We start from the raw sequence: 26,992 nt of genomic DNA, 5'->3' as shown, positions 1-26,992 counted from the left end.
AACAAAAACAATGTGGTGAAATGTGAGTCTAAGATAATAATTGTTTAGTTCCAAAACAATAGCTTGAATCTTGCCAGTACAGCCACATCATAAGAGAAGTGAGGCACCTGGTCAGACAGTTGAGTCTTGAGAGTGACTTTCTGGGTTCAAAGATCAGCAAACAGTTGATCTTTGAACTGTTTTTAATAGCTCGAATCTTGTATCCTCTTTCTTAATTCTAATAAAATGGTTCTGTTGTTGATTGAAAAAAAAAAGGATCAGCAAACAGTTTGGCTGATGCATTACTATACAAGGAGTGCATAGGAATCAATTATATCGAAGAGATTATCCCCTTGAGACTCTGGAATTTATAAGTAAGAAAACGGTGAAATTAAGGAGCTAGGTAATAAGGACTGGCCTATTATTTTCTAAAGGGATGACCCTAGGCACACACTCTATTACTTCAAAGCTTGATTTCATTAAGGCTATGTTTGATTTGAAAGAAAAGGTAGGGAAACCCATCTTTTCATTATACAACCTTGTATAAGTTTTCCTACCTTTTCCCTACTGTAAGTACATGGAGTTAGCCATCACACCACCTATGATATGCGATGGGTGAGACAACACCCAAGCACAAGTAAAACCCATCTGTTCAGAAATCAGTATTGCAATTTCGTTTCACAGCTCCGTATTGCAACTTCCCATTGCATTGCACTTAGCCTATCACCGCATTATCCTTAACTCCATTGCGTTCCCCATGGCACTCAAACCTCCGAGGATATCTATAAATAGGGGATCCTCTCAGAGGATCCACAACACGTTCCTATCCATTCAGACCACGTGAGTTTCCTTCCCACATCAGAGTTTCCTTTCCCGCCTAAGATCCTCCTACCTCTCAGATCTAAGATCTAAGATCTAAGACCCTGTCTTGGCAACCTTTCTTAGTCTCCCCACTTCCCTTTTGTAGATCCATCTCTCCCACCAAAATTCCCGAACCGACGAACTACAACAGCCTGATCCCTCGCCAGAGGGTATGTAGGCATCCTCTCTGGGGGTCCATCCAGCTCCTTCTCCCTCCCTCCCCCTCCTCCTTGTTTAGCTTGTTGTTCCTCTTGGATCTTCGGGGATGGACCTTCACAGTGTCGAATCCCACCTCACACTCACCTTTTCTTTCAACCAAACACAACCTATTACCAATCACGAGAAGGGAAATAGCATAAAGTTCAAAGAAATCAAAATAAACTAGGAACCCCACAAGAAACAAGAAGAAGAAACGAGAAATGGTCCTCTAGGATTTTTACATTGTTCCAATAAGAAAGACCATACCTGATAAAGTGGAGAAAGGTAGGCAAAGCATCACAAATGGATTTCCAAGAACAAGCAAACATAGCTGTACTAGAAAGGTCTAAATGCTAGTTTTCAGAATCTCTTAATTTCTAAAGGGAATAACCAAAGGTATTCCCAAGAACAAGCAAACTGAATTTTGATGGAAGCTCTGTTGGAAATCTGGGACTGTCAGGTATAGGAGGAGCAACCAGAAATTCTGAAAGGAGGATATTGGATTTGTTATCAGGACCAATTCGCATTGGCAATTCACTAAAAGCTGAGTTATTGGCACTGCTACAAGGGTTGAAGCTAGCTAAGCAGCTAGGACTTAGGCATACTGAGGTAGAGGGGGACTCAAAGGTGATCATCTCTTGGGCTACAAACAATAGAATTACTCCGTGGACCTTCAAACATGTGATTAGGGAAGTGGAAAAGATTGCAAAGGAGGTAGAGGCTGAATTCAAATGGGTTAGAAGGAGCACAAATGGGCTAGCTGATTATCTTGCCAAACAAGGGGCACTGAGGCAACAATTGTTTTGGGCTGCGCTGTAAAGTGGGACAGAAATATACTAGTTTGGGAACATTATTCCCATCTACAAGCTGTAAAACTTTATTTTAAACCTATTTTAAATTACTCTCTTTTGCTGATAAAAAAAAGATATTTACCTTGGCAAAGATGTATTTGTATCCCCAAGCTTTCCATATCCCAAGCAACTATCCTCTTTCCTACTACAAACAGTTTCAATCACTTGGCTCTCATAAGAAGTCCTTATGATTCCTTTCTCTTGACAACCATTTTAAGAGCTCCAAGATACTAGCATAAGCTCTTTTAGTGGCCTCCTCCAAATCAATTGTAAATTTGCAATTAGTCTTCTGAAGATTAATCATGACACATAAGCCTACAGATTCTTCCACATCATTTGGTCAATGCATGCAAATTATGGACTCCCACCATTCATGATCTTCACAAAAAATGACACTATAGTCTGCAAGTTGAAGGTAAGAGACCACCATATCCTCCCAACCCACCCTGAAACCAATACTATCAGCTGTATTCACTAGCTTGCTTAACAAAACAGAAAGAGCAGTGAAAAGTAAAGACAAGAAAGGATGGCCTGTCTCAATTCTCTTCTAACTGGAAAAAAGTTAATAGAAGGACCCAATGACTAGGACATCTAAAGAGACACAACCCCTTGTCCAAGTGCTTTACTTCTCTCAATAACCTGACTTTTATAATACAAATTCATAATGAATGATGGATTTTTTTTCATTTACTTAGTACAAATCTAATTTCTATATTACTAGAAAATTTATATATATATATATATATATATATCAAGGGAAAGATTAACTAAATGAATGATTCCTAATAGAAATGTTTCTTTACAACTAAATGAGTTAATGAACTAAAACAACGTAACAGCTTTAATTAAAACAAGTGTAAAGAAAAAAGTCTATGAAGATTATACCTCGAAAAGAAGTAGCTGCTTTGTAGCAGCTGACATACCCTCTCTTCCTAAGTGAACTTTGGAATAATTCTTTATAACCCCAAGGACAATCTCCAATTCAGAAGGAGATCTTGAAACCTGTGATGTATTACCATATCAAAAAAAAAATCAAAATAGAAAATAGGGGGAAATGATTGATATTCAACTAAGCGTTCACTAATTGCCGATTAAATGATTAATTAAGAAAAATTAAACATTTCAACTCTAGAGTAAATTTCATAGCTGACTCCTTGTTTGGCTGCTGAAAGTGCATCCATCATCTAAGAATGTTTTCAACTAAATATCAATGAAGAGACTGCTACAGAATCTGGTATCAAATTTATCTGTTGAGAAATATTTCTGATAATTGAAAGCGTATTCTTCTGATTTTGCATGATTTAAGTATACTTGTAATTATCATTTGTCTGGGTGGACTTGTATATCTCTTTTGAATAGTATTTTGGGCTGAGAGACTGATAGATCAACTTCCTCACAAAACCATGCCTCCTCGCCTACCTTTAGCCATGGGTTGAATACAAGGGAATGTGTTAGAGTCAGCTGTAAAGGGGTAGTTTGGTCATTTTGTTTTATGTAAAGAGTGTGGTGTAATGTCTTTTATATTCTGGTTTAAGTGTTGTGTCCCATACTTGATTAGGGGCATAACTTTCTTTGTGATTTTAATTAGAAACCTATAAATAATATCTGGCCAACTAGAGAGAGAACAATTCTCTCTAGTTCGAACCAGTCTTTCTCTCCTACTTCTTCCTCTCTTCTCTTTTCTTCTCTTCTCTCTTTCTTCTCTGCTCCTTTTCTCTGTTATTCTAGGGCTGAAACCAGTACAAATCTGAACAGTAACATGGTATCAGAGCAACTGTAATCAGTTCAGATCTAACCAGAAATTTTGCAGAAGGGCTGAAAAAGGAGTGGTCGTTTTCTTCTAGAGGTTTTCATGCCTCCAGTTGGTGGTGCAGTGATCATTTCAGGTGGTTATGGATTGAAGAGGGCTGTTTCAGGTGGTGTATGGACAGATTAGTGTCAAACTGATTTGTGTGGTTCAAATAGGTGGGTTGCATGGGTGTTACAGTGTGAAACAGGTATTGATTGGTAGTAGACCTAGTGGTATGTGTATGGGGTCTATCCGGGTGGTTTTGTGATGTTGAAACTGTAGGATAGCAGTGACTATTATTGCTGAAAACTGTGACAGCAGATGTTTTCAGCAATAACCACCCATTAGTGTGCAGTGTGGTGGCTAGCAAGCGAGGTGGTGTGACATACTAGTGAGTGAAAAGTTTCTTTTTAATCATGGCAGCTATGGGAGACAGCAATGAACACAAATCTAGTGTTATGATTCCCCCTGATTACCTGAATGTGCAGATGTTTTCTATTAAACTGGATAGTGAGAATTATGTGCCTTGGGCTAAGTCTATAAATGTTTTTCTTAGGGCTAAGAAGAAGGTGAAGCATGTGAAAGAAGTTAATTCTCAGGGGTATAGTAAGTGGGAACAAGAAGATGCACAGATTATGACATGGTTATAGAATAGCATGGAACCCAGGATTAGTGTGAACTTTATGTTCTTAGATATAGCCAGGGAGATTTGGGACCATGCAAAAAAGCTTTACTCTGGGCAAAATAACACTACCAAAGTATACCAACTTTGCTAAGAGTATTTTAATCTACAGTAGGGTAATCAAAGCCTGAGGAGTATTATGCTAGCATGAGAAATCTTCGGAATAAGTTGAATGTATATCATCCCCTTACATCTAATGTCAAAATTCAGCAACAACAAAGAGAACAACTTGATGTAACCAGAATTTTAGTAGGGTTGAAGTCTGAATATGAACTGGTGAGAGCACAGATACTGGGTGAATCTACCCTTCCCTCCAGTGTTTTAAAAGGCATGGGAGGCATACGCCTAGAGGTGCGGTGCTCCCAAAACGCCTTGAGGCGTATGCCAGAGGAGCTGACACCTCTGAGGTGTACACCTCTTGCGCTTTTTCATGAAGCATGCTAGAGGCATACGCCTCATGCACACCTTATATAAAAAGATATGAAAAAAAAAGAAAAAAGAAGAAAAGGAAAGGAAAAGAAAAGAAAGGGAAGGGAAAGAAAAAGAAAGAGAAGAAAAAAAAGAGAAAAGGAAAGAGTGGATTACATATGTAACAAGCTGGGGCTATATGACAAATACTCACCAACTTGAGGAGGAGTTTTAGAGTTGTCCATAAAGGGGTAGTTTGGTCATTTTGTTTTATGTTAAGAGTGTGCTGTAATGTCTTTTATATTCTGGTTTAAGTGTTGTGTCCCATACTTAATTAGGGGAATAACTATCTTTGTGATTTAATTAGCTATAAATAATATCTAGCCGACTAGAGAGAGAACGATTCTCTCTAGTTCGAACCAATCTTTCTCTCCTACTTCTCTGCTCTTCTCTTCTTTCTCTCTTCTCTCTTTCTTCTCTGCTCTTTTTCTCTATTATTCTAGGGCTGAAACCAGTACAGATCTAAACTGTAACGGAATGCATTATTCTTCTTTTTTTCAAAGAGATAACTAAGAATAATATATCAATCAACAAAAAAAGAATAAGAGATTAAGAGATGTATACGGATGGATATACAAGAATGCACAAAATATGAACAAGCGGCCCATTCCTAAACAAAATATTAAATGAGATAAGAACTGCCACCCTACAAAAAGACCCTCCCCACCCTAGATTTGACTAAACTAGAGTTTTGTGGGATTTGGGGGCTGATCTGGGGATTCTCGACGAAATGGGGGAGCTGCCTGGGGATTCTCGAGGTGCTCCTTCCTTTGCCTCGGTGGTTGCTGCTGCCGCGAATCCTTTTCCTGCTGTTCTTGATCCACCGGCAGTGGATATTCCTTTGAAAGTACCTTCGATCAAATGGGGAGAACCGGCAGTGCTGTTCTCAGAAGAAGATATTGAGAGATCTCTCTCCCCTCTCCAATTTGCTTTGGTTGGAAAATGTTCATATGGTCGTCCTTCCCTAGCGGAGATCAGGGAATTTCTGGTAGGTACTTTTAGACTCCAAAAAGCCATTGTGGTCACTGCATTACATCCGAGACATGTGCTTCTCAGATTTGAAAGTGAAGAGTTAGGTTGGGAACCGTCAGTGGTTCCTCTTTGGATTTCTCTACCAATGTTGCCGATTAATTTGTACAATGACAAGTACTTGTGATCAATTGTGTAGGTAGCAGGAAGGGTGCTAAAAGTTGATCCGGCTACTGCTCGTTTGACCAGAACAACCGCGGCTAGGGTTTGCGTGGAGGTGGATCTGCTAAAAGAAAACCCTAGTCGTGCTTGGGTTGGGCTCGACAAGTAAGGTTTCTGGTAGAAAATTGTTTATGAGAACCTCCCCAAATATTGCACCTTCTGCTTCAAATATGGTCATCGTGAGGGGGAATGCAAACTAAAACTGAAGAGAAATTCGAAATTTGAGGAAGAAGTCACCAAGTCTAAACCCACTTCAGCTAAAATGCCTGGTAATCCTGAAGCACCCAGAAAAATACAAACTGTGAAGCAGGTTTACCAGAAGGTTTGAAGAACCCCAACACTGGTACCAGAAGCTGTAGTGATAGAAAACACAGATACAGAAGAAATCCAGGATCAGCAAACTGAAATTCCAGAACAGCTGGCATTACCTGTAAAGGGGGTGCAGATGTCTTTTGCTTCTAAAGATGATGTCATTTTGAAGCTTGTTCGGCCAGTCGGTCTGGAGACGATTTCTTTCTCGTCTAGGAAACCTGACAGGATCTGGAGTCTGGAGGAGCTGCAACAATCCAAGTTGGAATTGGACGAGAGACTTTCTCGTAGGGGGTACAACACTGGCCTCAGTTCTGATGTCGAGCTGCTCGATAAAATTACTGAGAGAGCTCAAAATTCTTCCTGTGCCTTATCTAAGGACGAAGTCGGGCTAGAAGTGGAAGCGACTTGGACACAGGTGGTTCGCAAGAAAAGGCCTCGGAAAAATATGTTCAAAGTGAGAACAGACCAGTTACCTGATCGCAGACTGACCAAGGTATGACTACTTCTAGGTGTTCTCAATGAATGGTCTTTTCTGGAATATTAGAGGGATTGCAAATGATCCCTCTATCACTCGTCTGAAAAAACTTTGTAAACTGCATAAGTTAGGGGTAGTAACAGTTTCTAAACCATGATTGGGGATGATAGACTTTCCCAGATTTCTAGGAGACTCAATATGACTAGTTTTATGGTGAATATCAGTAGCAAAATTGTTATTTTTTGGAATAGTCTTTTCTCTGTACAGTTGATTGATGATTGTGATCAAATCCTATCGGTGAAAGTCACCACCACTACCAATGATAGTTTCATTCTTTCTGTGGTTTATGCCAAATGTGATCGGCTGGAAAGAATGTCTCTTTGGGACAGAATTCGGAACTTAGCCTCTAGTATTTCTGAACCTTGGTTGTTAGCTAGAGATTTTAATGTGTTTACTTGTACAGAGGAGAAAGTGGGGGGAAGAAATCCTGATGTGTTTGCAATAGAGGATTTTGCGGATCTAATAAATGTTGTAGGACTGGTTGATTTGGGTTTCTCTAGAAGCCGATTTACTTGGTGCAATAACAGAGAGGGCTTAGATTGTGTTTGGGCTCGTCTAGATCGAGTTCTGGTTAACTCAAGCTGGGCGTAATCCTTTCCTTTGAAGCCTGTGACTCATCTTAATCGCACCTGTTCAGACCACTGCCCTCTAGTTTTTACTGTGGAGAAAAGAGAGACAGGTCCTAAACCTTTCCGGTTTTAGCAGATGTGGCTCTCTCATCACTCTTTTCAAACGACGGTCAGGGGTTGTTGAACTAAGGAGGTTCACGCCAACCCATTGATGAGTTTATTTCTCAAGCAATGGAACTGGGAGATCTTTGGGAATGTTCATCAGGCTATCAAGGAGGCAGAAGACAGGGTCCAATAGGCTGAATTGAATCACTTACAGATGAACTTTGCAGCTAGCCTCACGGAGTTAAGGGAGGAGAGGAAGAAACTTCATGAAGTTCACAAACAGGAGGAAATTTTCTAGAGGCAGAAATCGAGAATTAAATGGTTGAAAGAGGGGGATAGAAACTCAAAATTTTTTCATATGTCTATTAAGCTGAACCGAATGCGGAGCAGAGTTAGCAAGATTAAAAATTCCACAGGTGATTGGATTTCTGACCCAGAGGAGTTAAAACAAGGTGTTGTAAATTTTTTGTAGTGCTCTCTCAGAGGAAGGAGCAGTTGGTGATGAGGAATTGTTGGATATCATTCTGTGTGTGGTTAATCAGGAAGACTATGCCAATCTTTTGGTCGTACCTTCTGAGACAGAAATTAAAGAGGTGGTCCATGCCATGGACAAAGATAGTGCACCGAATGGCTTTATAGGACATTTTTTTGTCTCGTGCTGGGACATTGTTGGAGCAGATGTGGTAGGGGTTGTCCAATTCTTTTTTAATGGTGGCCAGCTTCCAGTGACTTACACTTCCTCCTTTATTTCTTTGATACCAAAATGCAAGGTCCCTGAGAGTTTCACAAGTTTTTGTCCCATCAGCTTAGGTAATTTCTACTACAAACTTATTGCAAAGATCTTTACAAAAAGACTGGCGGGTATTTTACCTTAAGTTAATTTCACTAGAGCAAGGTGCTTTTATTCAGGGGCGAAACATCATGGATAATGTAGCTTTGGTACAGGAAGTGATAACTGATATTCATAGAAAGGTTGTGGGGGGGAAATGTTGTGCTGAAACTGGATATGGCCAAAGCTTACGATCAGCTGAATTGGGACTTCCTCTTCAAAGTCCTAAAACGGTTCGGTTTTAGTGAACATTGGATTGATTTGATTAGAAAAATGGTTGTGAATTGTTGGTTTTCAGTTCTTTGGAATGGAGGAGTCACAGGATTTTTTCAGTCCACCAGAGGCTTGCGGCAAGGGGATCCCCTTTCGCCGTATTTGTTTATCATTGTAGAGGAGGTACTCAGCAGAGTCCAAGCTAGGCGTACAGTATCCTGCAAATGCTTATGTGACTCACAGGGGCTGCCCTCCTATCACCTACAGCCTCTATGCTGATGACACCATTATCTTCACAAGAGGGTCCAAGAAGGTGTTAGAGAAAGTAATGTCAATAATCCGAAGGTACGAGCAATGTTCGGGTCAATTGGTGAACAAGGCGAAGAGCTGTTGTTTCAATTCAACAAAAGCCTCTCGCAGCGAAATCCAAATCATAACTTCAGTCATGGGCTACGTGCATAAGTCTCTCCCCTTCACCTACCTTGGGATCCCCATTGGTAAGGGCCGAGTGAAAGCATAAGCATTTGATGAGATTGTGCAGAAAGTGGCAGCAAAAATTTCGGGCTGGAAAGGGAAAATGATTTCATCGGGAGGTAAGTTGGTCTTACTTAGACATGTGTTGAGCAGTATTCCAATATATTTGATGTCGGTAGTTGCAACCCCCAAGAAGGTTATCAAACACCTAGATCAATTGATGAAAGGATTCCTTTGGTCTAATTCAGAGACAGGTAGTCATCACCATTGGATAGCTTGGAGGAAAATTGTGAGACCTTTTTCTGAAGGTGGGCTGCACATTAAAAGCTTATATGATGTCCAAAAAGCACTCAGGTTGAAAGCTTTGTGGCGAGTGTTGTTCCAAAATTCGTTGTGGGCAGAATTTTTCAAAGCCAAGGTGTTGAAGGGTGGTCATTTCTATACAGCCATCCCTCCGTGCTATACTTCTCGTACCTGGAAGGTGAACATGGAACTAAGAGGTGATTTAGTCCTTCTCTCGAGGTGGTTAGTGGGAAGGGGCGAAATCAGCTTCTAGTTGGATAATTGGACCATGGATGTCCTTTAATTGAGAAAGCCATTCAGCTAGATGGTCTTAATTTGCAGTTGAGAGTTTGTGATGTTGTTGATGAGGCAGGAATTTGGAGTCTGGATCAGGTTAGGGGGTTTCTTGAGGATGAGGCTCTCCGACAGATTCAGAGGTCAGGAGTGAAGCTCTCTAATAGCCAAGACAAGATAGTTTGGCTTCCTGAAACGAAAGGAGAGTTCTCTGTTAAAACAGCTTGGTCCTTTTATAGGGATGCTCATCCTACGGTAGATTGGTACAAAGCAGTTTGGAATGCTCTAGTGCCCACCAAGATAAGCCTCTTTGTCTGGAAACTTATGGTGGGTAAGGTAGGGGTGGACTCTGATATAAAGGAATTGGGGATCCCTTTTGTATCCAGATGTATCTGCTGTCGTGATCACTCAGAAGAGAACGTTAATCATTTGCTAGTGCATGGCTATCTAGCTCGAAAAGTTAGGCTTTTCTTTAGTAGATTGTTTGGGCTTCCCTTCAGGGGTAATGAGAGTATTAAGGAACTCCTCTCCTCAGGAAAAAAAACAATGGGTTGTTACAATAGGGTTGATTGCTTGTTTTGCAGTCTAGGAAATCTGGAAGGAAAGAAACAGGCGCAAAATGGAAAATTAATTCAGATGCTCTAATATGGTGATTTGGTTAATTGTGCGATGGATTCATGAGGTATCCTCTCCTCTACATCTCACCCATAGAGTGAGTTTTACTCAACAACTCTCTTTACAGGGTTTGGGGTTGCGAATTCACCCAATTAAGAATAGGTACATCAAGGTGGTGCATTTATTACCAGTTCTGGAGGGTTACTTCAGGTTGAATGTTGATGGTGCTTCTAGAGGAAATCCTGGCCCATGTGGTGGAGGGGGTATCATCAGAGATGGAAGAAATGGTTTCATTAGTGCTTTCTCTAACACCTATGGTTCAGACTCCAATTTAGTCGCAGAGGCTATGGCTTTGCTAGATGGCTTACACCTGGCGGTTGCTCTTAATCTACAGAAGATAATGGTGGAATCAGATTCCAAACTTCTGATTGATATTCTCAATGGTACTTGTACAACCCCTTGGAAACTTTGGTTTTGGTTGTCTCAGGTTCAGGAGCTTAGGAATAGATTGGAATTCTTTTGTGTCCATATTTACAAAGAGGCTAACCAACCGACAGATGCTCTTGCGAAGCTTGAATGCTTAGAGTCTCAGAAAACTGTTTATGATTGCACAGATACACTTCCTTCCCATGTACAACACTTGATTACAGCAGATGGTTTAGGTCTTCCTTTTTTGAGAATTCATTGATTTTAGGTTGCCTGGGCGCTTAATGTTTATATGAGCCAGGCTCCCTTTGTATAGAGTGAGGGGTAAGGTTTCACGTCCCCCCCTCCACATTTTTCTTCATATTAATAAAATTTCGGTGGCCACCCCTCCACCGGGAGTAAATTTTGGGGCTCAAAAAAAAAAAAAAACTAATCTAAGCTCTTCCAATTGTTAATTCTCTCATTTCATTCAAAAGATATGCTACTCTCCAGGGTCCACTACCTAGTACCAACTCTTCGGCTCCATCTGATTGCATTGGCTGAATCACCTTCGATAGCTAAAAAGGGTAATCTAAGATGTCTTGCAATGTGGGTTCCCACTAGGACAGTTCTCACTTCAGCTTCCGTAGAACCTATGTCACCAATGGTAGGAAGGTTGAGAATTCTATCCTTAGAGCTTCAAAATTCTTCCCATATGCTGATATGCACCACATTTCTTTCTTCCTGCATTATTCCCCACCCTCCTGGTAAATAGTACAACTAATTAACTAATAACCACATAAAATTATTTTTTTGATTGGTATAGCCATAGAAAACAATTGCCTCTTATGATTGCAGAAATGACAACCATCACGACTAAAAATGTTTTCAGATCCTTCACTTCACAACCTCATTCCTCACAGGCATTTTTAGTCAAGTCCTGGCAATTCAGGAATAGGAAGTCTACTTAGATCTATGAGACAACTCTAGTTCACTTTTTGGGCCCTATAGAGGATTCCAAGGTTTTGGTGGGTTGACTGAACTGAAGAATGATAAACAAGGAACACTACAACACCAGTAAACATTGAGGGAAGTTAAACATCTACCAATGGAACCAGTTACTACATTTATTTGGGTGCACAGATCAGCAAACGGCATTGTCAATTCTTTAGCAGAGGAAGAGTTAAACAGGGAAGATCTATTTTACGGGTAACCAATTAATGTTGTTTATAAAAGAATATGCAAGAGATTAAGTAGTAGGGACTAGCCTAATATGAGGGGCAATCACCATTTTACATAGCATTCTTTTACTTTTTTTTATCAATGGAAAAGTGATTTTATTAGAATATTTGGAATGACGTAGCAGTCTTTTACTATTCATAATCAATAAAGCTTACAATATTACCAATAAAAAATATTGTCCAAAAGCTAACCCAAGCTTGTAAAATAAAAATGAAATGAATAAAAGATGGGAATTTTATTGAACTTATTTGAACCATTCACAAGAAACACAACAGAATAGATTATCAGAGTCATCCAATCAGGTTTACTTCTTGGTGTACTTTATCTCTTTAAAAGGATCCACTGAATGGTGAGACTCAATCCACCAAGTAACGGGTATCAGAATGCTAAATTTACACCATTGGGAAACTGCTCATAACCAACCAAGTGGTACTTCAGATTTCATCACTAAATGCTTAAACAATTCGATGAAGTAATATCTATAGTTCAAAGTACCATTTGACTGTAAGGGCAGGAACTTACCACTACTTTTGCCCTGACATCCCTCTTCCTTTTATCCTCTTCATTTCCAACATTGGATGAAGCTGAACTTTTATCCGGACATGACAAAGACATATAGAATCGGTTTCGTGCAGAAATTTTCTTTTGCAAATCTACTGCTTCCTCAGCAGATGCAATCATGCCTCCATCATCTCCCCTTGTAAGACGAAATAACCTTGCCTCATATACCTGAAGAAAGAATGATGGGAACATAAAGAGAATATTCAAGCATCACTTATAACAGTCAAACATCAAGATTAAGAACAAATTAGTTGACCTGAAATAACTCGTCCAGTTCACAGAGAACACATAGAGGACCATCACCATTGACACATTTTGGGCAGTATCGTACTCGTTCTATATCCTCATCTCTTGGTCTTTCCATTGTCTGGTCAACTTCTAAAAGTCGTTCAAGTACTGCTTGCCTAGAAGTTTCCAAGGAGTCCAGGCCACCCTGGATTAGATACTTTAATCCATCTATGCTTCGAAACCTGCAATGAGAATCAAATGCAAAAATAAACACAACTACAAGCAAAACTAAGTTGCATTTAAAAGAAATCATGAATCACTACCTATGATGCCCAGAAATGGATATGGGCACAGACACGGACATAGACACTAATGTTGGAAACAGGAATCCAACTCTCCATTTCCTAAAATTCTGAACACGGATACGAGTATAGTTATCCCATGTAATATGCTTCTATCATATGTTTCTATCTAGTTTTTGAAGCTATATGTCATGTCTCAAGACTTATGTCATGCCACATTTAATTAAATTTCTGACACATGCAAATATTATTGTAGTATAGTTTGTTAAAATAAACCACTTTACATATTTTAAGTCTTAATGCCACGGAATACATCTAGAAGTATCCATGCAGTATCCGATATCATATCCAATACTTATGACACTGGTATGCTAGGCATGTAACATATCTGGGTATCATAGATTACTAACTGGATGGAAATAGAAATAACAGTTATAGCAACAGACATGGCTATACAGCTAAGAATTTCAAATCACTGATTCTAGAGCACAATTTAAAGACTATAGTGCAAGCCCCAAAAGTCCACGGTACTTTGGTAGGCGAGAAGCCCTTACAGTGGTATCGTTGCAGGCTTGTAGCAAGGCAAGCAGCCCTAAAAACCAATGCCTCCCCCCATCCACACCCAAAAGAAAATGGATAACACAAGAAAAAAAAAAAAAAGAGTTAATTCCCCATTTTCTGCATTCCATTTTTATTTGAGATGCCTCAAACAAATACTGAAAAGGGAGGGGTTGCCTTGACTCCAAGCCAAAGTTCATCAAAAGTTCAAAACAATCAAAAAATAAATAAAGTATGAAAAGATAATATTGATAAAAATATATAAAGAGATTAAGAAACAATACCAAATAAAGAGCCCATCTGTCCAATCTTGAGAAGAAAATTTCTGAATAGCTAACACAGGCATATATCAGCGAATCTGGTCTATGTCCCTTAAAAAAGAAATTATTAAAATTTAGGAATTGGAATTAGATGTTCAAGTTTTTTTCTTCCAAAATGATGCTCTTTATCCTATGATATATCGATCACGTGCTCTGGATCTTAGAAATGTAGGACCAATAATATGTTTACTACTGTCAGACAAAACTGTTGGAGACATAAAATTGTCCCTTTTAGTTCTTTAAGAGCTTAGTTATCTACTCCCAAAGGTACAAAGAGATGATTTTACGAATATTATATTGTACAATGCACTGTTTTTGCTATTTTTCTATTATTTGTAACTTGTAAGACACATAAGTGTGTTTGGTTATTACTGTTCACAATGGAGATAATAATAATTTGTATTTTGCATTTTTTCAGAAGATGGGTCCTTTATAATTCTTGTAACCATAAAACTTACTTAGTGAGTGTGATAGTGACATTGTTAGGCCAGCAAAAAATAGTATAATACCACTTGCATCTTAATTGAGCTTGAGCAATCACAAGCAACTGGCTTGATTATTTTCTGTTATATGGCAATTATTTCTTTCTTTCCTTATTGGCATTCAAACCATGTGATTAAGTTTCTTTCGGATTACAGAATAATGTTATTCTGGACATCAGGAATTTGTCAGATGGATGATTGTCGCAATCTATTGGCAATGATTTGGCTTCAAATAGGTTAATATTTCCATTCAATCATACTAGATGCCAACAAAATTCTATAGTAATCTTGCAATATTGTTAGTGTCGAGTATGTAGGGGTACTTCTGTCTTTATACTTACGTTGAGGTTGCTGATCTGTAATATTATATTAGAACTAGTGTCCCTCATTTAAGTAAGGGCACATGTGTCTTTTCCATTATGTTAGTAATATAAAACATGTCCGGCCAAATGGGAGAGGTAATTTTTCTCTCATTCGAACCAGACTTTTCTTCTCTCCTTTCCTCCTCTTTTCTCTCTCTCTTTCTTTCTTCTTTCTTCTTCTCTCTTCTTGGCTGTAATCAGACTAACAGAACTCAAGGGCAGGCCGAATCATAATATGGTATCAGAGCACAACTAAGCAACTCGGATCTGCCCAGATTTCTGTTTTCTGCGCACTCAGTCTAGGGTTTTCTCTTGATTTCTCTGCTATCGATTGGAGATAAGGGAAAGGGCTGAAAAAGAGGGGTCGCCCTCTTCCCTTGGAGGTCTCTATGCCTCCAGTTGTGCTGTTCATGGTCGGTTGCTGTGGTTTCTAAGAAGCCCTCCCCTAATCGATGAAGAGAAGAGGGCTGATTCGTGTGGTGCAGTGGGTGTCTTGTGTGGTCTGATTTCTTTTTGTGTGGTTTGTTTTTCGGGTGATGAGGTAAGAGATTTCTAGGCATATTTTTGTTATGAATCAAATAGGAAGTATGCTTCAGATCGTATGGTGGGATTTCAGACTGTAGTGAGCTAGGGTTTATGCTTCTTTTTAGTGTGATTCGAAGGGGGAGTGGTCCTCATATAGTGTGGTGAGATTTCAGGTAGTCGTGGGGTAGGGTTTGTGGTGTAAAGAGTGCAATCTTCAGCAATAACAAGTGCTGAAACCAGTGTGATCAGTGTGATCAAGTAGTGTGCAGTGTGTCGAATTCAGTAATAACAAAATTCAGCAATGGGAGATAGTAGTGGTAGCAAATCTAATGTCATGATACCTACTGACTACCTGAATGTTAAAATGACCTCCATTAAACTGAATGGAGAGAATTATGTACCTTGGGCTAAATCTGTAGAAGTTTTTCTGAAGGCAAAGAAAACGGTGAAACACATAAGGGAGGAGAAACCCTCCACTGATTCTCATGAGTATGATGACTGGGAACAAGAGGATGCACAGATTATCACGTGGTTATGGAACAGTATGGAACCCAAGATTAGTATAAATTTCATGTTTCTTGACACTACCAAAGATGTCTGGGACCATGCTAAGAAGTTGTATTCTGGCCAAGACAATACAACCAGAGTATATCAGCTGTATCAGGAATACTTTAATCTACAATAGGGCAATCGGAGTCTTGAGGAGTACTATGCTAGTATGAGAAACATTCGTAATAAGTTGAATGTTTATCACCCCCCCACTTTTGATGTCAAAATTCAGCAACAACAGAGAGAACAACTTGATGTGACTCGATTTTTGGTGTGGCTGCTGGGACTCGATTTTTCGTTCCGATAATGGCCGTGAATAAATCTCTTCATCATTTCAAGAATACTTGGACCAACATGGCATTATATATCAAACCTCATGTACCTACACCCCACAACAAAATGGGGTGGCTGAGAGAAAGAATCGTCATCTTTTGGAAACAGCTCGGTCCCCCATGCATCACATGAATGTTCCCAAACCCTTTTGGAGTGACGCGGTGCTTACTTCTTGCTTCTTGATTAATCGGCCCACGTCTATCCTTGATGGTCATTCCCCATTCGCTAGCTTGTTTCCCACCTTGTCTTCGTTTCCTCTTTCTCCTCAGGTTTTTGGGTGTGTCTGCTTGGACCAACATGGCATTATATATCAGACCTCATGTACCTACACCCCACAACAAAATGGGGTGGCTGAGAGAAAGAATCGTCATCTTTTGGAAACAGCTCGGTCCCCCATGCATCACATGAATGTTCCCAAACCCTTTTGGAGTGACGCGATGCTTACTTCTTGCTTCTCGATTAATCGGATGCCCACGTCTATCCTTGATGGCCATTCCCCATTCACTAGCTTGTTTCCCACCTTGTCTTCGTTTCCTCTTTCTCCTCAGGTTTTTGGGTGTGTCTGCTTCGTCCATAATCTGGGCCCCAGGAAGGACAAGTTAGATGCACGATCCATTAAGTGCATCTTCCTTGGCAATTCCCGGAAGATTCTGTTGCAGATTTTGTTCCCCTTGTTCCAGCTGTGACCATGTCCTTGCCTCCGGTGCCACCACCTGTTGAATGGCCACCTATCCGTCAAGTGTATACACATCGCCCACATGTACCGACTGCTACTCCTCCAGCTCCATCAACGTCGACAGATCCGGCAGTTGTCTCCACACCAGCCCCAAACCCAGTATCTGATCTTGATCTTCCCATTGTCTTGCGGAAAGGTAAATGCACTTGTACCCTTCATCCAATTTCTAATTATGTTTAACTCACTCACCTTTTCGCTTCCCATCGCCAGTTTATCTCTTTGTTTTCCTCAGTTGTTGTCCCTAAGGATGTCCAGGAAGCCCTTGCCTCTCCAGGGTGGTGCCGAGCAATGGAAGAAGAACTCTCATCTCTAACTCATAACCATACTTGAGACCTCACCACTCTTCCTCTTGGGAAGCAGGTTGTCGGTTGTAAGTGGGTTTATACTGTTAAGTATTTACCTGATGGTAGTGTAGAGCGCCTGAAAGCTAGATTGGTTGCAAAAGGGTACTCCCAAACCTATGGTATTGACTACACAGAGACCTTCTCCCCAATTGCTAAGATAGGTTCGGTTCGTGTTGTGATCTCACTTGCTGCTATATATGATTGGCCCCTCTATCAGCTTGATATCAAGAATGCTTTCTTGCATGGTGATTTGCTCGAGGAGGTCTATATGGAGCAACCACCAGGGTTTGTTGCTCAGGGGGAGGATGGTAAGGTATGCAGACTAAAGAAGGCTACTTATGGGCTTAAACAGTCTCCTCAAGCATGGTTTGGTAGGTTTAGTGAGGTGGTAAAGAAGTTTGGTATGAAACAGTGCCAAGTTGATCATTCAGTCTTCAATCATGACTCTCGGGCAAGAAAAATCCTATTGGTGGTGTATGTAGATGATATTGTTATTACCGGGGATGATAAAATGGGCATTGACAGGTTGAAAACTTTTCTACAAGAACATTTTCAAACAAAGGACTTTGGTAAATTGAAATATTTCTTGGGGATAGAAGTAGCAAGGTCTAAGCATGGTATTAATTTGTGTCAGAGGAAATATGTGCTTGATTTGCTGGAGGAAACAGGTTTGTTAGGTGCTAAACCAGCTGAAACACCTATGGAAACAAATACTAAGCTGAGCAGTGATATGGGTGAAGTGTTTGAAGACCCTGGCAGATACCGGCGACTTGTAGGTAAACTAAACTACCTAACCATTACTCGGCCAAATATTTCATTTGCGGTTAGTGTGGTAAGTCAGTTCATGCAGAAACCTCTGGTTCCTCATTGGGATGTGGTTCTAAGAATTGTGAGGTATTTAAAAGGGGCTCCTGGTCATGGTTTGATATACAAAAGTGGTGGAAAACTTGAAATAGAAGGATATATTGATGCTGACTAGGCCAGTTCTATGTCTGATAGGAGGTCTACCACAGGTTATTGCACTTTTCTTGGGGGTAATCTGGTGACATGGAAAAATAAGAAGCAGACAGTCGTGGCGAGAAGCAGTGCAAAGGCAGAATATAGAGATATGGCACATACTACTTGTGAATTAGTGTGGCTAAGGAACCTTCTACAGGAGATAGGATACAATGTTAACACTCCAATGAAGCTCTACTGTGACAATCAGGCTGCAGTTCATATTTCTTCTAATCCGGTGTTTCATGAAAGAACCAAGCACATAGAGGTTGACTGTCACTTTGTGAGAGAGAAGGTGCTGAATGGAGTGATAGACACTACATATGTTAACACAAGGAACCAGTGGGCAGACTTATTTACTAAAGGGTTGAGTCGGGGAAGAGTGGACTACATATGAAACAAGCTGGGATTATATGATATATACTCGCCAGCTTGAGGGGGAGTGTTAGTGTCGAGTATGTAGGGGTATTTCTGTCTTTATACTTATGTTGAGGTTGTTGATCTGTAATATTATATTAGAACTAGTTTCCCTCACTTAAGTAAGGGCATATGTGTCTTTTCCATTATGTTAGTAATATAAAACATGTCTGGCCGAATGAGAGAGGTAATTTTTCTCTCATTCGAACCAAACTTTTCTTCTCTCCTTTCCTCCTCTTTTCTCTCTCTTTCTTTCTTCTTTCTTCTTCTCTCTTCTTGGTTGTTATCAGACTAACAGAACTCAAGGGCAGGTCGAATCATAATAAATATATTACGTTTTTGCAAAAGCATAGAATATACACAAGTGTAATGAGAATTATGAGGTTATCTATTATTCCATGACCATTCAGTAAATGAAGTACTAATGCACATGATATACAGCATACTTTCCTCAGTCAGTTAAATCAAACTTAGTTCTTTCCAAAAGAAACAGAAAGAATACATGATCATATTCATGAAAATAAGTACAATGTAATATGAAAAGAATTGGAACTAACCTTGAGGCTAATCTTGATGCCTTGGAACTGTTTAAAGTCCCAGAGACAGCCTCTCTTATCTTTCTAATCAACTCATTTGAGGAATCCTTTTTCTGCTCAATGTAATGAAGGGCTTCTAACCACCACAAGTTTTGTTGTTTTTTTCTATCACTGAGTGCCTCACAGACCTTCAAAAACATGAAAGAATTGTAGACATCAACTGAAAATGTCAAGAACTAAACCTATACAGGATTACAATATAAGATAATAGATAATAAAACTAAATTACTTTAGCATTTAAAATATTCTTTTGATACAAGAAGCTTTGACTTTTTTTTTTTTTTGCTTTTTACCCCAAATACAAATTCTTACCAAATATTCATCTTGAGCAAGTAAATCAGAAAAAGCATGTACTGATCTTTGTATGCAAATGAACGAAGAAGCATTGCCTATTGAAAGTTGAAAATAGAATTTCATTTAATTACTAGTAGTTAGTTATACAGATACAATTTCCATGGCGCCCTTCAGATGGCAATTGGAATCAAGTACAATTTCACTCTAAAAAGCCCTATAATAAGGAATTCTAAATATAATCCCCAATTCCCTCAAGGGAACGAGTATCAAATTGAAAATGGCTTGAGAGTCAGCTTCTCATTTCACCTATGGTGTGGAAATAATCCCCTGAAGACAGGTTTCCCCTCCCTCTTCTTGATTGCACACTCTTGACAGCACCACATTTTAGACCCCATTTTCAGGAGGTCCCTAACAATTAGGAAATTGGACCTCTCATGGAGCTTTTGCAAAGACTTAAAAGGTTCAAACAAAAACCTGACCAATATAGAACATAATGGGCCTGGGGTACTGTAGGTCAGTTATCAGTCAGATCATTTTCCATCAAGCTGAACCCTCCAGCAGCTGCCCCCTTTCCTATCTCATCATCCGGTAGCCCTCCACCCCTTCTAAAATCTTTTCCCTGGCTTGGACTGCTACCCAGAAAACTGTCTCATCATTGATAGGCTCTTGTTGAGAGACACGGTGATTGAAGATACCAGCTGTGTTTTGCGCCAGGATATTGCTGAATCCCATAGCCACCTTTTCATTCACTGTAAGGTCTCAGATGTGTTTTGGGTGGTGGCTCTTGATATGTTTTTTTTTCACTTTCCAGAGACTTTAGAATCAATTTCCAGAGGTGTTATGTGGCTTCTTTTTCCTTTAGCAATTGTCTAGATGATCCAAGGCGAGAAGAACGCTTGCATCTTTTAGAACAAAAGTTGCAGCACCAATGAGATTAAACTCAAACTTATAGATACACATGTTTGGCTAGGCATATATCTTGCAACTCAAACTTCACTTAATCTTTTTCCACATATTTAGCGGCAATAATGCTGTTGTACATAACCCACTGCACAGATCCTCAGTGTACATGGGCTCCTGTACTTTTTTAGAACTAATACAATTATTACTTCTCTCAAAAAGGTAAGTCCTGTAGTAAGACTGGTCCACACAAACATATAAATAAAAAAAATATGAAGACCAGGGGTAGGTGTGCTACTCGGATCATTTAGTAAAAGACTTTAAATGAAGAAAGAAAATTTCCACATCACAATATGGTTGAATGCCCAAATGGACCCCACATGTTCCTCCCACTGCCCTATACTCAAGGGGAAAGCTTCAGCTCAAAACCCTTTGCCACATGGCCAAAATAAGCAATTATTTTGGGGCATTTTAAAAGAAAATCCTGAAATATTGGGCTATTATACATAGCCAACCTAGAGGGTCCTCAACCAGATGGATGGTTCAGATCAGAGAGAAATGACTACACATGGCAAAAAAATGTTGGCCCATCTAATGAGTCTCCCTTTTCAGTGAAGAACAAAGAATTTTTTATCAGTAAAATAAACTTATATTAATTTAAAAAATATAGGCAGTACAAGAAACCCTTAGGCATGAGGTGCTGCCTCTCCCAAAAAACAGTAAAATTACATATTACAATTGAGCTGTTGAGCCCAGTACAACTGATTTCTGTTCACCCCTTGCTTAATTAAAGCATCTTCCATTACATTCACCAACCTCCTCACCCACTGTATCCTCAAATTCATATTTCAAGAAAACCATTTTAATCTCTTTACCTCATTCCTAAAAACCCATATTACAGACTCTGGTTCATTCAGCCAACCTACCACCAACTCTGAATCCCCTTCAATCTCCACGTTTGCCAAATTCAATTCATTTGCAATTTGTACCCCTTGAATTACAGCAAGCAATTTGTCCCTAGTGGAGTCACCCACTCCCACTAGACCCGAAAACAAAGCAATAATGTCCTTTATCTCTTATCACCCCTCCTATTGCAGAGGATCCTGGTTGCCTTGACTACTTCCATCAAAATTTAGCTTCGCATAACCATATACAAGAAAATTTACAAGCCATATACAAGAAAGTGAAGATTAAGAAAATATATACCAAACACAAAGATCAAAGACCCCAACCAAAAGCTAAGATCCTTTACTCTCTCACCACCATATACAAGATATAGACAATAATGCCAAATAATAAGCAAGCCATAACCCAAAAAACAACTTGCCACCGGACAATGCAATTCCTAATACAGCATAAGTCATGCTCTTCCACACGCATACCCACCATAATGATAATTCAGATCAGACATCAAATTCCTCCACATGGTAAAAATAGGTCAACCAATCTAGCAAATCTCCCTTTTTCATGGGAGAACGAAGTTTACAAGCCATATACAAGAAGTTAAGATAAAGAAAATATATACAAAAAAACAAAGACCAAAGACCCCAACCAAAAACTAAGAGCCTTTACTCTCACTTGCCACCATAACCAAGATATAGACAGTAATGACAAGGATAATAAGCAAGCCATAACCCAAAAAACAACTTGCTACCACACACACACACCATAATGATAATATGTTTGCTGATTCTAAAGCGCTAAAGTTACCTCTCACTAAAACAGGCTCAAATGTAAGCATACAATTCCTGCAACCAATCCAAGACATAAAGCATCAAGTTCACAAAGTCACATTCTATAGGACTCCTTTTCCTCTGCCATGGCCTAGTGTGGTGGGAGTCACTAAGGTGGTCTACATGAAAGACAATAAATGGTGGACGGAGGCTTCAGAAGATTTAAAATGAGAGAGAGCAAGGGAGCTGAGATTCCAAACTGGTAGAGCTTACACGAGGTTGAGGAAGGATCGTGTGGGGGATCCTCGGAGACCCCTATTTATAGAAATTTCCTTGGGAAAAGGAGGAAAATTTTTCCACTTTGGGAAAGTTTTTATGAGTTCGTTGGATTTGGGGTACCTAGCCAAGTTAGGGTTTTGCCATGTATCAATGCAGTTATACTAGTACTTGAGTTCCCGCTCTTTCCTAGAGTCTGCATTTGAGCACGTGTAGCTACTTCCCTCTTCTAGAACTTTGGATGGATGTACCACAGGATGCATCACTCTAGAAAATGTCTAAGTGACTATCGTGATAACTGCGATGAGTGGCATGGAGCCAAAGTATAATCGCAAGACAAGGTTGTGGAGGTTTATCATTTTCTTATTTGTTAGGATTTGATAAATACAAACATTGCTAAATGCTGTATTGAACCCTCAAAGACTTTAAAACCTGAACCAATAACTAAGGAACAACTTAAAATTTTGTCTAATCAACACATTTTCTACGACTACTACTACTACTACTACTTTTTTCTTTTCTTCTTTTCCTATAACAAAAATAAGGGTTCAGCCCCTATATTTTTTGAATTTTCTTTTCCTTCTTTTTTTCTTCTCATGAATATGTTGATTTTCTATACTTTAACATGAACTCTATACTTTTCTTATGAATAACTATTAAGGAAACATGGCTATGGTACCTAGGAAACTACCCCAGGATCTATGTTTTCTATATAAAAAAATCCATCGCCTAGGCGTTAGCAACAAGGCACCCCCCTGACGCCCAGCCTCGCCTTGGCGCCTTGAAAGCTATGGAAGCGAGGTCATGGGACTATGACAGGGAGGAACGAAACTGCAACACTGGATTGCAACGGTCTTGGGATGTGAGGTCATGGCGCCACAACACATCGCAAATGTCTTTATTGCAACATGAGATATGAGGAAATGCAATGGGAGGTTGTGACACAGTGCACTATTATGAAGTCTCTCTGCGATGAGAGATGCCAGGACAGCAAGCATGGGAAACAACTGCACTAGGAACTTGGCATTACTGCCTTACTATCTCGTCACGTCGTTATTACTCATGCACTAGATACCCATGTATCTTTGTGGTAGGTCACTCATCACAGATGGTGCAATGTCTAATTTCATGTACTTACACCTTACCTCCTTCTAGCTTAATGGTTTAGGTCCACTCCTTCCTATGCTAAAGTATATCCTTCCTACTCCCTAGTCCCTACTGACCCCGGTGTTCCCTCCTTCCTCCTTGCATAATCCTTTTGTTCAAGTCTATCAATAGTGTGGTTCAGTCATCCACACTTCCTATACTACAATTTCAGATGCCTTGCAAACATTTCCTCCCAAAGAAGCCATTGCTTGGTGCAATTGTTAAATATTGGGCTACCTATCAAAAAAAAAAATTGTTAAATATTGGGTTAACAAGCATGAGAATGTAGTCTACATGTGAGTCTGAAAGCAGCACCTTGTGAAAAAAAAATGCCTAAGGTTATGTCCATATCCAGTCACCACTCCCAGATAACTGGGACCAACATTGAGTAATGGCTCTTGTCAACCATTTCTTCCCTACTGACTGTTCCCTCGCTCACTCAGGCTCCGTTTGGTTTGTGGGAAGATTTGGGTGGGATGGGAAAGGATGGGACGGGATGGGATAGGAAAGTGTAAAAATTTAACTTTCCATTGTTTGGTTTTATATGGGAAAATAGTAGGAAAATTACCATCACAAAATAGAGTTCTCAGAGGTTCAATCAACAGAGTTCTCAGAGGTTCAATCTGCAGAGACCAATCCGTTGTTTGGTTTCCCTTCATCGCTAGTGAATGCCTTGGTGAGGATCGTGCGAAACTAGAATCCCTCGTGCGAAACTGGAATCTCGTGTCTACGAACCCATATCTAAGTTCTACCATGGCAGAAAACCTCCGATCTATGTTTGCGTCAATCTAGGTTCTACCATGGCAGAAACATCTTCAATCTGTGTCTGTGAACTCAGATTTAGGTTCTATGATCTATGTCTACGAGCACCAGAAGGAAGAAGGGAAGGAGATTACTAGTAGCGGTGGTGGCGGCAATAGGTAGAAGGGCAAAGGAGATTACCAGCAATGGTGGTGGCGGTGATTACCAGCAACGGTGGTGGTGGTGATTACCAGCAGCAGTGGTGGCGGCGACAGAAGGTAAACGGTGGTGGCAGTGGTTACCAGAAGGGAAGGACAAAGTGAAGGTGGTGGCGGCAGAAGGTAGAAGGGCAAACCCAGCAGCGGTGGTGGCGGTGGTTACCAAAAGGGAAGGAGAAAGTAAAGGCAGGGCAGAGGATGAGGATGAAGAAACTCGAGTTTTCTCAAGTTTTTCCACAGGGGTCGCACTGTTTTGGTGCAACCCCGATTACACAATTTTGGGTTCTCGCGTCCCACTTTTTTCTCATCCCATCCCCCTATTTCCCTCAATAAATGAGAGAAAAAGGAATATTTTTGGAATATTCCCTTTTTCTCATCCCCATCCCACAAACCTAACGGAGCCTCAATTTCCCTCCCTCCCTCTCTGCATCTGAGTTCTAAATAGAACCTCCCTTAAACTCATCCACTCAGCAGAAGAATAACCTCCCTCAACAAAATTAGCATTATAACAACTAATAAGTAGTCCATCTTTCCACTCCAAAACATCGTCCAACCCGCCCCCCCCCCCAAAAAAAAATAAATAAATAAAGGGATTATTGTTGATAAGGGCAACTTTTCGCCCTTAATATCAACAAAAATAATTATTTTAATATAATATCTAGAAAAAGTTAACTTTTTTGAAAAAAAAATATCAAAGAAGGGCAAATATATTGTTCACCTTCTTCCTCCTCTGAACGGTGAATGGTGAGATCTTCAAAAATATTAGAAATCCCTCCCTCCCTCCCTTAGGTGCAGCAAACCCTGTGCACTGAGTTCTAACCACAACCTATTCATTATGTTAGACTTAGCTCACCATGGACGGGAAGCCAGCAAACCCAGCACACCCAGGTGCAACAAACCCTACGCACTGAGTTCTAACAATAACCTATTCGTTCTATTAGACTTAGCTCGTCGTGGACGGGAAGCCAGCAAACCCAGTGCACTCAGGTGTAGCAAATGTTCTTCAACAAACCTGGTAAGTTGTTTGTTTGTACTCCCGGGCTCCCGCTCCTACTCCCCCTCCCCCTCCCCCTAACCACAACCTATTCATTCTGTTACACTTGGCTCGCCGTAGACAGGAAGCCAGCAAACCCTACACACTCAGGTGAAGAAGAAGGGAAAGAGAAAGAGAGAGAGAGAGAGAGAGATGAGGTGGGAGAGATCTACCGCCGTTGTTCACCGTTCAGAGAAGGAAGAAGGTGAACAGTATATCTGCCCTGCTTTGGTATTTTTTTCAAAAAAGTTAACCTTTTCTAGAGATTATATTAAAATAATTATTTGTATTGATATTAGGGGCCAAAAGTTGCCCTTATCGGAAATAACCCCATAAATAAACAAATAAAAAGAATTGATTATACATACATGTGGGTTAGGAACTTCTAGGCTTAGGTAGGTTGTGGGGTTATTAGATAAATGTGATCTTCCTTGGCTTGAATTTAGAAAACTGCAGAATTCTCCCTAAGGATAGAAAACAAAGAAAAATCAAAAATGAAGTTTAGGCATGAAATTTTAATGGAAGTTTATAGGAGGGCTTAGATGAATGAATGTAAGGATTCGATAGTCTTGAAAGTTTTCTGAGTAGGCATTTTCACCTAAAAAATGCAAACTACCAAAATTGGAAAATTTTGTAAACATCTTAGCTGCAGATCTGAAAAATTAAGGACCCAGAACCGACCGGACCCGATAGGGTCTTTAATTTTAGACCCAAAACCAAACTCCCCAGTTCTCGGGACAATCAGGTCTGACCCGATGGACCAGATTATAATAAACCTACTAAAAATATTATATATAATATTAATTTATTTAATATATTATACATTTAAAATTTTAGATATATATTAAATTATATATAGTTTAATGTTATATATATTATACATTTATATATATCGGGTAGGGTTTGAGTCTGTTTGTCCGAACCAATAAGAATCGAGACAATATATCAGGAAAGAAGGGCTTTGGCAACAGATCTCAAAATTTCTTCAAGAAGCAGCCATGATGCTTGGAAGAGAGGCTGGAAAGCTGGTGAGTTAGTGTGACAGAGAGAGTCCAACCTGAAATTGCAGCCATGATGCTTGAAGACAATGGAGGAAGGCTTTGGTTCTAGTTTTTGATACTCTACTTCAGGTGCAAGTTAATAAAACAGAATCAATTAAAATTCTAAAAATTTGTTATACCGTCTAACATTATGCATTGTAATAAAGTAAACCATTATAATATGTAATGTGCGCATGTATACCAAGCATGCCATATGGTAGCATGCCATGTCAAGGTACAATACTTTTACAAATCTCTAGATATGTTGTATCCATCTAACACTCATATTAGGTTGTTGGATAGATAACTCAACAGCCTCTGTAACAGTACCAAAAACAAGGAAATTGGAGATTTTTTTAATATTACCAGATGCTTTATTTAAAGGAATGAAGAATGTATATATAAACAGTGATGCCAGGCATCCCCCTATATGGTTGGTAGCCTCTACAAAATCTTAGCTGAACTGAA

General features: G+C 39.7%; 1 protein-coding gene across 1 annotated transcript in view; it reads right to left on the bottom strand.

Moving 5' to 3' along the window:
- Window positions 1-26,992, bottom strand: part of LOC104594462 (RING-finger, DEAD-like helicase, PHD and SNF2 domain-containing protein) — a 128,568-nt gene that overhangs the window by 51,902 nt on the left and 49,674 nt on the right. The window contains exons 11-14 of the mRNA XM_010254736.3: window positions 19,165-19,331; window positions 12,712-12,925; window positions 12,417-12,623; window positions 2,775-2,891 (exon numbers count right to left, since the gene is read on the bottom strand). Coding sequence (XP_010253038.1) covers window positions 2,775-2,891; window positions 12,417-12,623; window positions 12,712-12,925; window positions 19,165-19,331 — 705 coding nt within the window. The remainder of the gene's footprint in view (window positions 1-2,774; window positions 2,892-12,416; window positions 12,624-12,711; window positions 12,926-19,164; window positions 19,332-26,992) is intronic.

Source organism: Nelumbo nucifera, chromosome 2 (genome assembly GCF_055504915.1).
Source record: "Nelumbo nucifera cultivar China Antique chromosome 2, China Antique-T2T, whole genome shotgun sequence".
Lineage (NCBI taxonomy): Eukaryota > Viridiplantae > Streptophyta > Magnoliopsida > Proteales > Nelumbonaceae > Nelumbo > Nelumbo nucifera.
Note: the sequence above shows the minus strand (reverse complement) of the source record. Positions and strands in the feature narration are given on the sequence as shown.